The sequence below is a fragment of the Orbicella faveolata genome, unplaced genomic scaffold (genome assembly GCF_042242905.1).
Source record: "Orbicella faveolata isolate gen_17 unplaced genomic scaffold, um_ofav_v1 contig_24, whole genome shotgun sequence".
Taxonomy (NCBI): Eukaryota; Metazoa; Cnidaria; class Anthozoa; order Scleractinia; family Merulinidae; genus Orbicella; species Orbicella faveolata.
In genome coordinates this window covers 3182501-3197612 of record NW_028301552.1, presented here as the reverse complement: position 1 = coordinate 3197612, position 15112 = coordinate 3182501, and the positions used below count along the sequence as shown (strand labels likewise).

At 40.8% G+C, this 15112-nt stretch overlaps 2 protein-coding genes across 2 annotated transcripts; one reads left to right on the top strand and one right to left on the bottom strand.

Moving 5' to 3' along the window:
- The first annotated feature begins 117 nt into the window (after nt 1-117).
- LOC110042512 (uncharacterized) lies at nt 118-8899 on the top strand. The gene is made up of 2 exons (XM_089291361.1): nt 118-942; nt 6815-8899. The coding sequence occupies exons 1-2, from the start codon at nt 228-230 to the stop codon at nt 7588-7590; spliced, it is 1491 nt and encodes a 496-aa protein (XP_089147487.1). The 5' UTR covers nt 118-227; the 3' UTR covers nt 7591-8899.
- LOC149109986 (uncharacterized) lies at nt 8353-13784 on the bottom strand. Its single transcript, XM_089291360.1, has 2 exons — nt 12824-13784; nt 8353-11851 (listed from the first exon to the last, which is right to left on the bottom strand). The coding sequence occupies exons 1-2, from the start codon at nt 13506-13508 to the stop codon at nt 10866-10868; spliced, it is 1671 nt and encodes a 556-aa protein (XP_089147486.1). The 5' UTR covers nt 13509-13784; the 3' UTR covers nt 8353-10865.
- Nucleotides 13785-15112: the final 1328 nt, after the last annotated feature.

Genomic DNA, 15112 nt, shown 5'->3' with positions numbered 1-15112 from the left:
GTTTTTTTCCCTGTCCAGTTCAGTAATAGTTAAATCGGCCCTCGGCTATGTCAACCATCACATCATAGAGATCTCGACCTTAGATAATGTGACCACCCATTTCTGTGTCACGCACATGTCACGCATAATTCCAAGAATTTAGTCTTTGGTTGACCGACTTGGCGCAACTAGAATGACTTCCTTCATAACTGTGCTGTTCACGTTTTAGTGTTTTAACTCCACCTGCAATGGGAAACTCTTTGAAAATCGAGGGAGTTGAGATCAAAGAAGAACTTGGTGGTGGAAGTTACGGTGTTGTTTACAAAGCCAAGTGGAATGGGCAGTTTGCAGCGGTGAAAGTGCTCAGGGAAGACATGTTGTGGTGTCACCCAAAAGCATTGGAAGATTTCAAGAAAGAATGCGAATTCTTTCGGGTATTAAAACATCCCAACATCGTGGAAATGTTCAAAGTTCTTTTCCCAGAAAACAGGTCACCTGTTCTTATTATGGAGCTCATGTATTGTGATCTACAGTCGTACTACAAAAACTCGAAATCGTCGCCGAAGGTTGCGCTTGACGAAGTCATCCGAATCATGTTGGATGTTGGCGAAGGACTGAAATTTTTACATGACCGTGGGGATCCCATCGTACACCGAGACATCAAGTCTAACAACATTCTACTGGACACAAAACAGAGGGCCAAGATTGCAGATTTGGGTCAAGCCAAAGAGTTTCCCGGCCTGGGATTTGGCGCTCGTCTGATGGGTGCTACCCCTGTTCCAGGCACCACTGTATACATGGCACCAGAAACATTTCCCCGTGGCAGCCGTCAGTCTCAAGCTGTTCTCCATCGTGTTGATTACGGAGCGGAAATTGATGTCTTCTCGTTTGGTGTTGTTTTGCTGGAGGTGACAGTTGGTCACTTACCATGTCCGAGACCTCTATTCACGCCGTTCACACGAGGTAAGTTTAGTCGCACCTCGATCCCGGTAGATGAGAAAATAATCATTTGATTTTTAAGGGGATATTGACGAGATCATATTTAGATTGGATCGCCTTGTATTCCTCTCTTTTTCCTCTATTTCTATATAAATTAAATTACAATTATTATGTTAATCCTTGCAATTGCAGACAATGTCGTCTAATTAAAGTGAAGTATGATCATCGCAGTAAATTTTCCAATTTAAGCAACTGGAAAGAAGAAGCCTGAAAAAAATCAGGGCTTCAACGGGATTCGAACCCGTGACCTCCGCGATACCGGTGCGATGCTCTACCAACTGAGCTATGAAGCCACACATTATTTCATTATTATTTCATATTTCATTATTGAATTATTTCACATATACTTCACAATGTCGTCTAATTTTCACATAAACTATAACTTTCACACCCTGTAAGTTGTTTGCCCATTCTTATTTTTTCTTTTTGTTTTTCTCTGTATCCATGTTTTTGTGTGTATGAGATCAGCCTCCCACCAATATTTGTGAGCTAGGCTTGCTTGACAGTTAAGTCAAACGCCCATTAAGTGGCCACACTTTGGGAAATGGGAGGAGGCTATTTAATAGGGATTGATCACTTAATAGGGGTTGATGTACTTTGAATACTTTTTACCATCAGGTTAATTTTTTAGTGGACATAGAATCACATCAGGATAATCATGATAAACATGTATTTGAATATTTTTATCAGTCATCCCTTTCTATTAACTGTCATCGCCTTTTCCAAAGCAAAGCTTAACTATGTGTCTTAAATTTTGGGAGGCTGTTTTACAGGGGATTAGAGACAATGAGAAAACCCTCATCGGTATGACCCAAACTTTGTCACGGTCAGTGGTGGCTGGTTAATAAGGATTTTATTTGCAGTATAATTACTGACAATAGTTTTAGGACTTTGATAACTGGCCACTAATAGGTTAATTTGACTTCTTCATAGGTGGCCTCTTTATTGGAAGTTAGACTGAAATATAATATTTTTTATATTCCATCAAATATTTTCACTCGCATACAAATATTGGTCTAAATGGGTCATGCAACTGAATATGCCTCACCTAAATCTGGGGAATATCCTAGTAATAAAATTCCCCCAATTTTGGAAAAAATATTTGAAGGATGAATAGACACAGTAGTGCTCATTTGACTTAAAAAGTGCTTGGATATTTGCCATTTGGACATACCTGTTCCTTGAAGGACCTCAAAGCTCACATTTTTCTTCAAGCTTTGCTCTTGGAAAGTTTTTCCCTACTCAGAACAGAGAGAGGGCACTTCCTGAGTTAGTAACAAGGCAGGTATACATTTAGGAGGCACAGGAGACAGTGTGGCCAAGTGGTTAGGTCGTCGGACTTGAATTCCGGGAGTCACAGGTGCAAGTCCTGCTCTGACCACTAATCTGGAGTTGTTTCTCAGTAGACCCAAGTTCAGCTCTTTGGCCACATTTGTAAATGGCCACCTGGTCTACCTCCTGCCAGTTGTGATTTTTAACCATATTATGGTCATTTGCATTATTTGTTTCATTTGTTTCCATTGGCCCTGAAAAGCCCCACTAGGGGAGTGGTCAATATAAGATATGTATGTTATGTGGGTAAACTAGTGGATCTTGAGGTGCTTAAAATTGGGGTAAAAATAAATTGATGCAAAGGAACAGTTAGACACCACGGGTGCTGACCATTTGCCAGAATAAACCAGTTGGGATGAATGTTGAATAATGGTAAGGGTTTTTCCAAAATCATCAAACCAGCTGAATGAGTTGGCACTTACAATTTGCAATTCAATTTCCCATTATTGTTTAATCAGCTGATTAGAGACTCAGGAAACTGGAAAATGTGGCAAATGGTAAGGACATTTCTGCTCTTCAGTTCCAAATGAAAAAATGAGGACCGATCTGGAGATAGTCTACAATTTCCAAATGGGTTTCTCAGAAACCTACTGTTCCATTTGACTATTCACCCAAAATTTCCAGATATTTTTACTAAATGGTAAGCACCCTACCTCTGTAATTTCTATTTTAACTGGCTCAATTTGTAAACACTATCTCTATTAGTTTTCTAGCAGTGTTCTGATGCAAATGCTGCAATGTGATTGGCTGAGCTGTCATACTCTGTCAGTGTGCAAGGGCAGGAGGTTGTCCATAACTCAGGGGATGTTCTCTCATTTCTCCTATGTTTGGGACAAAGATTATGGGTTGATTCAATTTCCAAGAAGATTAGAGAAAGGAAATGATGGCCATTATGCAACTCAAAACCATAAAAATTGTCCAATAAATTGATGAGCTCATGTAAACAGCTGTAAGTTTCAAATGCTAAATTGTGTGGTTCCAGAAAATATAAATAAAGGAAGTATGAACCAAAACTGGAATTTCCAGAGGGATTGGGGGGTAATGACAAGCTGTTAGCCTTATCTGTTGGGGGGGTATGGATATTTTTCCAGAACAACACAATTTTATCTGTAAATGATTTTGCTTAATATGAAGTTTAATACTACTATGGCTTCATTTACTATCACTTCATGGAAATTTTGAGCTCATTGTGTTCACATAGTGTAATGCAATCCTAATCCAGTGTGTATCAAGTTTTTGAGATAGATTTGTTTGCCAATTTGGCCTCCCCACAGCAGGGGCAAATTACATCATGAGTGCATGTATGCAGTCACATATGTGCCATAGAGATTTGCAAAAAGTGTGTGTGATTTCTGCAAAGCTGAAGTTTGGCGCTGTGATTGCGACCCGCTCGCCTTTGGCAACAAGTAACCTAAAAGCATCAGGAGAGAATGTTTTGTTGCTCGGTGACAGCAAATGGCCACAAATTGTGGTAACAAATCAAATCTTCTGCATAGTTTGGCAAATGGCCATGAAATTGACCCTCAACCTGTGGTCACATAATAAATTTTTTGATTTATAGCTCGGCAAAATTGGTTTTAAGAAAACAAATTTGTGTTGTGTAACTTGCCAAAAGGCCATGTTTCAAGGTTGATTCACCATTTTCATTTGTGAAAACAAGAGGTAAATTCAAGCAATATAAAGAAATAGAAACCATTTGTTGACGTGCTGTCTTGCAGGGTCACTGGTCAAAACTTTATTTTCTCAAGGAATATTTATTACACAGTGTCAGCAATCTGCAATTGAATTCTTAGTGTTGCAAACAGTTCAAACGTCTTTCCTGGAACATATTTTGTCCAGTACATCAGTTAATACTTGATTAATTAAAAATACTTTTACTACAGGCTATAATCTGTTCACTGCTAGTTCAACTTCACGTGCAGGTCATTATCTGTCATTCAAGCAATCTTAGTTTTCTATTGAGCCATTTGAATGCCACCAAAGTAGACCAAACATGCAAAGTAAAAGTGAACCCACTGCTCTAATCTTTGATTAATACTAGTAATCTAATAATTATTCATAATTAGGACTAGGGGAATTGCTTTGACCAGTAATCTATTGTTCAAGAGCCAGTGAAGTAACTCATTCAGACAGAGGGGTAGTGGGCGGCGACCCAAGAGGAAAATGGGTCCTGGTCAAAAATGGGGAAAGGCCTGGCTGGAGTGAAGGTTGACCTTAATCTCATTTTAGTAAGGAGTTAAAGAGGGAGTGTTAAAAGCGTTTTGCCCGTTGCACCAATTAAGATCTTAATTGTGTTTTTGGTAAATCAAAAGGGGAGGGGGTTGAGATACCCAGCAGACCCTTCCCCTAGGCTACAGTATGTCATGGTTCTGACCTTCTGCATTGACAGTAATTCATAACCAATTGAATTTATAAAGTTTATCTCAAACATTAGCTTCTGCTGTTGGAGGGGCAACGATAGAAGGGTGACAGGTCTGGTATGATGGCAGGGCTTGGATCACTGCAACAAAAATCACTGGACTTGCCTGGCCCTTTCAAACTTTCTTTATATTACAACCCTTGGGATTTGAATGGGTTTATATGTCAGACCCCTATTGCTGATGGTTACATGGCATTACGGAGAAGGAGGAGCTGGTGGGGCTAAAGGGTAGGGCCTGGTAGGGCCTTTTTTTCTTGGGTTGAATCTTAGGGTTTGCAAACGCAAGATAAATTGCCAAACAGTGATGGCTAGTATGTTTGTCTTGGCCAGATTTTGTTGCCCCACCACTTTAAAATGGTCTCTGTGGTTTCTACATTATTTATGAAATTATCAGCAGAATAGCTGCTCACACTTGGAAGTCACAGGGTAATGAGCTATTCAAATGTGGGTACCTAATTACAATACTATGTGAGTTGTGGAATTTCCATCCCACTTCACACTGTATGTCAGTGCTTTCTCACAATTGTCACTAAGTACATGCATAGACAGTTCCAGGGGGGAGGAATGTAGGGTTGCTACCCACCCTTCCTTCGTGAGATGTTGTTTGGGCTTGTCCTGTCTTCATGAATTTAGACTGTTCGTTGGACAGTTACAATTCGTTCCTCCTCTGATGTCATGAGGTCTTTGATCTTCCACAACCAAATGTCCATTCAACAAGTTTTCACATGCTAGTGCTTTATCATATATAATTGCTTCTAACAAAAACAGGTGTGTTAAGCCTTGACTGCTTATCCTTGCTATTTTTCCTGGCTATTTTCTTGGTCGTGAATAACTTGATTATAGTGATGACTAGAATGTAGATTTTGGTCATAATAAGACATTGATCATGAATAACCCTGTTCTGTTTAAAGAATGCCTTGCCTAGTTAAGTGTTTATATGCCAGCACCAGCAAATATATAGAGGATATTACACGGTGGCGAGAAGATGTGAATTTTATGTTCAAGTGGCAAGAACAATATTTCACAAGTGAGCGTAGCAAACAAGTGAGATATTGTTCTTGCAACGAGAACATAAAATTGATATCTTTGAGCTAACGTGTAATGTTCTTTTTATTGCAAATACTGATGACGGCGGTTTTGACGATTATACAAGGATTTCCAACCACTTTCCGAAGATTTCCGAAGATTCTCCAAAACTTGCCCGAAGGTCACACGAACGTTGACGAACATTTCCCGAAAATCTCCGAAGATTACCGAAGATTTCCGGAAATTACCGAAGATTGCCGAAGACTTTCGAGGAAGATCCCAAGATGTTTCGATGATACACCAACGAATTTAAGTACAATTTAAGAGGCAAACTTGATATCGTGAAATCATCGATATCTTCACTAGTGGGGATATGGAAAATGCACCACTCGAGTCCCGGATGTGGTTTCGTATGAATTTTACGAGTGGAGTATTTTCCAGTAAAACACTCGTGTCTATATAATAAAAATGTGCACGTCATGCGGCAATTGCAGGCCGGTAGGCAGCCAAATTTTTAAGGCCACGCCGGCCACGCCGAATATCTCGTGTGGTTGGTAGTAGTTTCGTGTTGCTTGAGTAACTGTATTCGTAAATCCTCCCTTCCAGCTGAAACACCCGAGCTTTAATCAAGCAACAAGGAAATAAGAAATTAAGTACCTTTTCGGAATATCGGAATATCGCCAACCCAGAATTAAAAGTTAGCCGTAGGATCAATTTTTGTTGCATAAAAATGTTTTCCACTGCTTGTGTTTTGTGTAGTATTCAAACTAAAAATAAAAGGACAAACAATACAAACCGAAAACCTCCGAAACGTTACAAAAATGAAATCAAAATTCTCGCTAATCCTTGGTACAGCTTAGTCGGGCTTTGAACAACCCGGCCCAGGTTACTATGCTCTTCTTTTTCTCGGAATCAAAACATCCCAAGATAAAGTCACCACTGAACGGACAAAAAGGGAGGGCCAGTTTTACTTGGCCTCTCTCCTAGCTTCACCATTGTATATTCCCATATCGGTTTTCGTACTGTCGTACTAATGCAGTGTTTGCTTCCTCATTTCAGATGGGAATTTTGTCCCAGAACACACTCGCCGAAAGAAGGAACTAGAAGAGATGGGGATCCTTCATCCGCTCAGAGACATCGTTCTGCAGTGCCTTGAAAATGACCCCAGCAGAAGACCCACAATCAATAAAGTCACTCAAGACTTGAAAAGAAACGACGGCAGTCAAAAACGAATCGAGTTAAAAATCGCTTTTCTTGGAAATTCCGGAGTAGGAAAATCGCTTTTAATAAAGCGATATATAGACAAGGATATTCCACAAGAATTTGTGAAGTCTACAATCGGTGTAGAACTGCACCCTGTGCCACTAGAGATTGGAAATCAACTGGTCATTCTCAGAATTGTAGACCCGGCGGGCCAGGAGAGGTTCGACAGCATTGCCCCGTCCCTGGTTAGAGGCTCGCACGGCGCTTTCCTTGTTTTTGATATCAGTGAGCCCCGAACATTTATGGACCTTCCAAAGCACATGAACTTTATCGGTAGTTCTTGTAATGAAAATGTGAAGGTCATGTTAATAGGGAACAAGAAAGATCTTCCAAGACAAGTCGCGTTTGACCGAGCTAAAAGCTATGCTGACTCAAACGAAATGGAGTACCTCGAGGTGAGTGCTATGACACTTGAAAACCTCGAGGAAATGTTTGAGCGCTTGGCGAGTAGTATTTTAGACTCGCTTGACACAAGCGATGTACGTATTCTAGAAAGATCAGTGTCTCGTGTTCATCTTACAGGTGATAAGTTGAAAACTAGTGAAACTAGAAGCCGGTGTAACTGTAAGTAACGGTGGCAAAATCGCATCGATCATAACAAGGAAGGTGTTACCCTGGTATTATTACGAGTGAGTTTATAATTCCTGGCCTCAACAATCCTTGGCGGTGGAAGCGGAATTCTGTGAAGTTTCCTAATTCCAAAAATGGCCGAGTGATCGGAAAAACCGATTTATAACTATTTTATACTATTAGACGTTTTATATTTTTAGAAATTGTATTTAGCAGGGCCCCTCTGGATACCAGCCACTGTGCTGAATGGGCCACCCTGCATAAATAAAGTTTTACCTACCTACCTACCTAGTGTGGTTTAATACTCCAATCCTTTGCGAGTGTCCTACGGACTGCCTGCGCATGCCCTCAGTCCCGTAAAAACCCAACAACAATAACAGCGGGGAATGGCGTTTGTAACAGAGAAGATATTTGTTTACAATCATTGTTTTTGTTATTTTTAAAAATGTTCAAAACGTTAAGCAAAGGAATTCTTTGTTTCACCCGCCAATAGTTCTCTGGTTGGCATATTAATAACAATAGGAGGCGTCACTGATATCTTTGCAATAGAAGTAGTGGTGGCTATGAAGTGGCAGCTTGTAACTTAGTATTTGGTTTGAAACTGAAAGAGAATTTTGCCGCAGGCAATTAGACGCTCTTCGGACTCGTTACGCATTCTTTTTCCAGGAAAGATTAGCAATGCGTGATGATCCCACAAGAGGCAAGGGTGCGCACCAATTAATTGAACACTACACTCAATTGCTGAATAGAAAAAACAACAACTGTTTTTGTTCGATGAGCATTAGCAATGTTTTATTGCTTTGTCAGTTGTACAATTCAAAGGATTCAGTTTATAGTCTTACCGAACCGTGAATCAGACGGGGGAATAGGTACCAGTCAACAAACACAGTAGACCGCGGCTCTTTTCCAAGAATATACGTCTGTTTCAAAACGAGTCTAAGTTTGATTTGCTTGAAAATGGACATTTTCGTATGAAAGCTTTTGCACTAAGAGTTGTTTGACCAAAGAGACAAAGGCAACTCGGAAAATGGCCTGTAGACTGTGCCAATAGCTCTGTTTGTCAAAGCTGCTGAGTATGACGTTCGAAAAATGCAACGTTCCCGACGCACACGTGTACATACGTTGCACAATTTGGATAACAAGAATTGGAAACTCAAGAGCTTCAAAGAAGCTGAACTTCCCCTGTCTGACTCATCAGATTACTTTATACTTTATACTTTTTAAAGTAAATATACCGACACCTTATGGAGTTATTGAATAATCTTTTGTATACCATGCCTTAGAAAATACAGCCAATCAGAATACAGCAAAGCTGTTGTATATTCGACGTTATTACACCCAACCTTCCCATCGCGCGCCGCGCGCATGTCCCATTGGTTTTGTTGGCCCTGTAGTTTTAGACTCGTGTGTATGCCAAGAAAATACAAGTGACTCGCGGCATATTCCATGGTATACCACTCGAAAACGTTGCATAACTAGTATTTAAAAAGGTTCAACTGGTTTGTTAAGTTAGTTCTCCTGCTTTATCATCGCTCGATACTTAAGAGAACGCAGTTGAACTCACAATACTGAGTTAGTTTGTATGAACGGTCTACCCTCACGTGTATCCTGGTTACAGTCTTCTATTTTACTTTGAGGGTCTGTTTATATGGGGAAAAGTTGTCCCTGCTGACTGGGTCTAGCATTGGCCCCTTCCGATTTCCACGCTTTAGCTGGTTACTGACGTCACTAGTGAACGAGTCAAACAAGATATCCAAAGTGTTTAGATGGAAAAACCGTTGGCTCGCCTCCAAGGGTGGCTACGTTTAGTGAGTGATACTCCCCTGAGTAGGAACAACTTTCAGTCTCCATATAAACAAATCAAGTTTAACTTTGTTGACGTTTGACCCCATCCTGTGCTTAAATAAATACTATACAATCTTGAAAACTATTCTTGTACAAAGCGTCCAGATAATTATAAGCAAACATTTCAATCATCCTTTATTTCGTTGGGAAGAGTTGCGCGAAATAAGCCTTACTTGTCAAACGAGTGTTAAGAGCCGACCACGCGAAATAACGTTTGCTTACAATTGTCACATAAAACTGCTATTATCTCAAAGCCACTTGCGCTGGTCCTCTGGGTTCAACTCACTGTGGAAGAGCGAAATCTCCTTTTCCCCTTCCCTTCCCTTCTTCCGTTTGTGGTTTTTTGTTCTTGTCGTTAACACCGAAAAAGGCAGAAACCCGAACTTTTTCTAGGTATGGCGTTTGTCTCACCATGTTCCCCTTCCTCCAACTACCCCGATTCTGAGATAATAAATGAGCGAGTTAAAAAAAAAACGCATACATGTAAATGCGCTTGTTAGTGATCTTTTTGTGAATAGTCGAGAGAACAAGCAAATCAGGCGATGCCACACCTGACAGCTGCCGATCTTAAATGAGCTTTCAACGTGGGACCCTAGTTGCGTTATAAGTAAATTACACACAATAATGTACATCAAAAAAGATACTCGATTCTGATTGGCTGAGAGCAGTGCAGCTCAAGTGCATATTACACATCGTAATTCTGGACTATGATTGGCTGAAAGACAGTAACAAATTTTCCTAGCCAATGATATCACTTAAAATGACGAAAATTTTGTCCGGACACTTTGAAAAAAAGTTTTCTAGCTCGAATGAGAAAAATGGCTTTGAGAAAGATCTTCCGGCACTTCCTCCACGCAAATTTTTTTCATGTTTGTATTATTAATAAGTAGTCATACGGTTTTTCTCGTTCAATTTGGAATTAATCTGCACTTGTGAGTTTTTCAAAAAGCTCACTCGTGCCAATTAATTCCAAATTTAACTCGAAACCGTATGATTACCTATACAAAGTCTTAAGCATGAGTCGTACCGTGCAAATCGGCCCATGTCTAGCTATCACTTGAAAACCGCCCAATACGACATCGTCCTCAGGACGCTTCTCGATCCCTGGGGAAAGCCCTTCTAGGGGGAGGTGTTGTAGATTTTCTTTTGGCATCAACGCCTAGTTTACCAAGCATCAGTGTAAAAAAAGCGCAAATTTAAGAAGAACAGTAGCGTCCGCCATCTTAGTAAAGGTCATCTAATGCGCCTGCGTAATTTAACATTTGAACACTGCTTGCGTTTTATACTCTACCCGTGTGAACTACGCTGAAAGACTACATTAATCGACAGAGCCGCTTTATCATTCGCCTCAAAAAGCCGATTGACGATGGGTCCAAGCAGTGGAAAGGTTCCATACCTTACTACTACAGTTATCGTGTGAAGAAGTTGCAATTCAAGAGCAGCATGAGCGTTTCTTTGCGCCGGGATTACCAGCAGCAGAGGAGTTTCTGTTGCCATTCTCGTCCCCTTGTTTCAAACTGATAGTATCAGGGTCTTTTTCGATTCTCTTTCGCGGGACCTGTTCCCTCGTCGTGATTTGTGCAGGAGGTTCATAGCGCCGCGGAGAAAAACTCGGCAGACTGGAAGCTGCACTCGTAGACGGAGTAGACGAAGAAGGCGAAGAAGCAGAGCCCAGATCTCTCTGTTGCATCAACTGTTCTGTTAACACAGAAAATGTCTCTTCGATGTTTACACCGGTTTTGGCGCTTACCTCAATGTAAAAGAGATTGAATTCGAGACTTACATTTTCTGCTGTTTCAAAGTTCACCTCCCTGGGTTCACTGTCCGTTTTGTTTCCCACGAGGATGATAGGTATCTCATTTCCACATCTCCTCCGCACCATGGACACCCATTGGCGAATATTCACAAGAGAATCCCTCGAGCCCACGTCGAAAACAACAGCGGCTCCATGAGTCCCTCTGTACAGCTGCGGAAGTGAACTCGTAGTGTTATACTGTCCTGATGTATCAACAATTTGAAGCAGAATAGACTTGCCCTTGAGCTGAAGACGCTCGGTGTACTCCCCACAAGCAATGGTCATCGGCATATGTTCTTGAAATGGAAGATTGGGCCTGACAAACTTAGTTGCAATGCTCGTTTTCCCGACTCCCTGGTCTCCAACCATGACAACTTTGAACTCGTAGTCATACTGGCCAGCGGTAATACGATGGATCGGTCTGCGCTGAAGGTTATCTTGTGATCGATGAAAATCGTTGTTTTCCTTGAAGACGCTGAGCGCCTTCACCAGATCTTGAGCAGCTGGACGGTCGTCGGGGCTATTTTCAAGACAGTGCAGGACGAGAGGACGCAAGGGATGCTCCGGTCGCAATTCAGATAGGTCCTCGCTCCGACGAATGGCTTCAGGCACCATGCGTCCATCTATTATTGAAAAAAAAAAAAACGCATGCATAAAGAGTTGGCATATTATGTGTTAAATGGGGGAGGGAAGAAATATGTTCTTTGTGACCTTATAGTCCAGTGTCAGGTTAACAAAAAGGTACTGAATTAAGAGACTATATGAACAGGGTTAGTCTCTATTTGAAGTTTAACAAATTGATGTCAGCTTTTCATGCGTCTGTCCTGTTGTTGATCAAGAATTTTGGCATAACATTGTCAAAGTAGCTATGGATCCACCAGGCGATAGCCGAGTGGATCTGCAGATTACTTTGACAATTTTATGACGAAATTCATTGTCAATAACAGGAACTGAGGTCAATATGTCTTTTTTTTTTTCAATAAAAAATTGTCAAATTGTCCGCTCTCGCTGATCGCGTCAACATCGCATAAATTATAAATTCGTTTCTGTCCGTTTGCTGACAATGAAAATTAGCCAATGAGCACGCGATAATTTCTGCAGTTATTGTAAAAAAAATATTCGCAAATACCTGTGAGAGCACGATATATTGACAGCGCACATGTATATTGTTTCATTTTACGCTTCATAATTTTGTGAAAAATTGATTACAGACTGGCAATAACACTGTACAGATGAGTCTTTTCGTTCAGTGGTCTCGGTTAAATCGAAACGTTTGTTCCGGGGTTAATCACTGTTAATATTAGTTTTGGTACTTCTGCCGCCAACCCCCTCCCTCCCCCCCCCCCCCCCCCCCGCTCCGCACTTACGATAAAGTCACGCAATCTCGGCTAAAAACGTATCAGTTTGTGCACTGGTGAATTACATTAGGTATATTTCATAGCTGTATAATTTTTATGTAACTATATGGTTACTCCTTCTGGGGAAATCAAAACACAGCTGATTGCACTAAATCCTGATATTAAAATGAAATCGATCTTTATTGACATAAACAGAATCAATCATTCCATGATCAGTTTCATCCATGGCAACCTCACCTTCTGTATGTAACTCCGTTATTCGTACAGAGAGATGGCCAACAATAACCTCCAGCACAACGACTCCAAAAGAAAATATATCTGCTTTAGTGCCGTATGTCTTTCTTTCTCTGCTGTAACACCATTTACCAAACGTTTCAGGCGCTCGCGTTGCTGGTGTTCCGAGATTACCAGTGGCAGCCATTTCGCCACCCGGAAAACACTTCGCAACTCCGAAATCGGCGATCTTCGCCTCTTTCGTAGCGGTCAGAAGTATATTTTTACAAGCAAGGTCTCTATGGACGATGGGCTCTGGTAGCTGATGAAGATAATTGAGTCCTTCAGCCACATCAAGCATTATGGAGACGGTATCGCGGAAGGTAACTCTTGGATCTGTTTGTGACCTCGTTATAAATCGCTGTAAATCTTGGTCCAGCAGCTCGGTCACTATAATTGTTGATTCCCTCGGTGACTCTGGTATCACAGCAGTCAAATATTTCACGATATTTGCGTGATTTAGACCGCTTAACAATTCCCACTCCTCTTTAAATTTCTGTTTTACATCGGTCTTCTCTAACAAGTAGTTGTGAAGTTTCTTCGCTGCAACTGGTCTGTTTTTCCAGACGGCCTTGTACACCACGGCGTAAGATCCCCGGCCGATTTCTGTCAAGAAATTCACTTCTTCTTTCGATGAAGTATTTCCCATTTGCTTGGCTGTGTCCTAAATGTCCTTGGTAGTATTTTTACACGGAAGTGCAGAACTCCAACTAACTACGTACAATACTCAAGCGATTGTAGCGCGAAGCCCCTTCCCAGTCCCCGAGGAATGGCCGTCATGGACTTGTCGGCCCCTGGGTACGATCAAATTCTGGGGGTAGTCAACAAACGCACTTTGAAATAATAAAAGACAAATGCAAAGTTCCTAGATTCCGAGAAAATCACTCTGGTTTAAAAACAAATAATACCACAATCTTTGCTATGGCTAGTAACCTTTCTTTTAAAAAAACCAGTAAAAAAAATAAAATAATTTCATGTTTAGTTTAGTTTCGAATATTGCCTTCCAAGCTAATTTTTGTTTCAAAACCTGTACCTTAAGATTGAAAAACTAAAACTAGCCGGCCTGTTAAGAGTATTTTCCGAGATGTTTATACGGTATCTCATTGAGTATGTAAAGAGCACTCCTCTACACAGTTGTTCTTTTGGCTTTTTTGTTTCGTTTTTTGACACAGATTTTGTTAATAATCACCCCCTTATTTTCTCCTCCCACCCCTTAATAAACAGATTTTTGCTATCGTCTGCATTGACGAGCCAGGACTCTAGATCAGATATCATTTGACCGGCTGCCAATCATGAAGAAGATGGGCGTCAAAGAGTCTGCACATCAACTGCAAGTCTTTTCAAGACGTGACAGAGTGGATTGACGAACTCGGGCGAATTGAGCAGTTACGAGGAAGGAATTATTCTACCCAACAAGAGGTACTGACAAAGGCATCATAAACAGCAGAAATCTTGAAATTGTGCGTGAATTGCAGATCACAAGAACTGTGAACTGAAACTGTCCCGCTTGTTCTTACCCTCCAGTTTAGTCTCTAACTCAAATCCTTCCATGCTGTGAGTATCAAACCATGTTTGGAATTAAAGACGGAATCATGTTCAAGGACCCGGGTCAGCCTGCACCATTTTCGATGCCATCAAAATTATTGATATTGCATGGTGAAGCAAAATCTTAATGCTTTACTGTAAGTTGTGTTACTGAAAGCATGCTCACATTCAAACCAAGTGAAGCGTACCCCGCAAGATTACATTAATGAATTGATTATTTGAATATTGAACCCGTAATCGTTTCAAGAATGCAATAATGAATGGATTATTTGAATACTAAACTCGCTAGTCATTTTAAACATCAATATCAAATTGATTTTTTTGAACATTAAACCCATAAGCTGCATTCTTGGAACGACTACTGGCTCGTCACGTGGGGAGGAAGATTGCGTGACGAGCCCTGAAAGAGCGTCCCCCTAGGAGGCTGCTACTGTGGAACGATCTGTGGAAAGATCTGTGGAACATTTGAGCGGACTTAGAATTAACAGAGCCATTAAATACGTTTACTGACGAAAAGAGTACAACTGCGGAGCTGTAGTTAAAGAGATCATGTGTTGGTTTGTTTTAGTTTGTTTGTTTGTTGTTGTTTAATCTTTCGAAATCGTCCAAAATCTTGTCGTATGGATTTATTTTACATTTCATAGCGAATACCCAGGGAAGAGACTGAGAATCTTCTGAAGGTGAAGTGCTGAGTATGACTTCAAGTTG

Excerpts from the sequence above, each read along its gene's own strand:
- LOC149109986 (XM_089291360.1), bottom strand. The coding sequence starts at position 13,508 with ATGGGAAATACTTCATCGAAAGAAGAAGTGAATTTCTTGACAGAAATC. Across the intron at positions 11,852-12,823 it reads AACGGAGTTACATACAGAAG|ATGGACGCATGGTGCCTGAA; the intron begins GTGAGGTTGCCA and ends TTTCAATAATAG.
- LOC110042512 (XM_089291361.1), top strand. The coding sequence starts at position 228 with ATGGGAAACTCTTTGAAAATCGAGGGAGTTGAGATCAAAGAAGAACTT. Across the intron at positions 943-6,814 it reads ATTCACGCCGTTCACACGAG|ATGGGAATTTTGTCCCAGAA; the intron begins GTAAGTTTAGTC and ends TCCTCATTTCAG.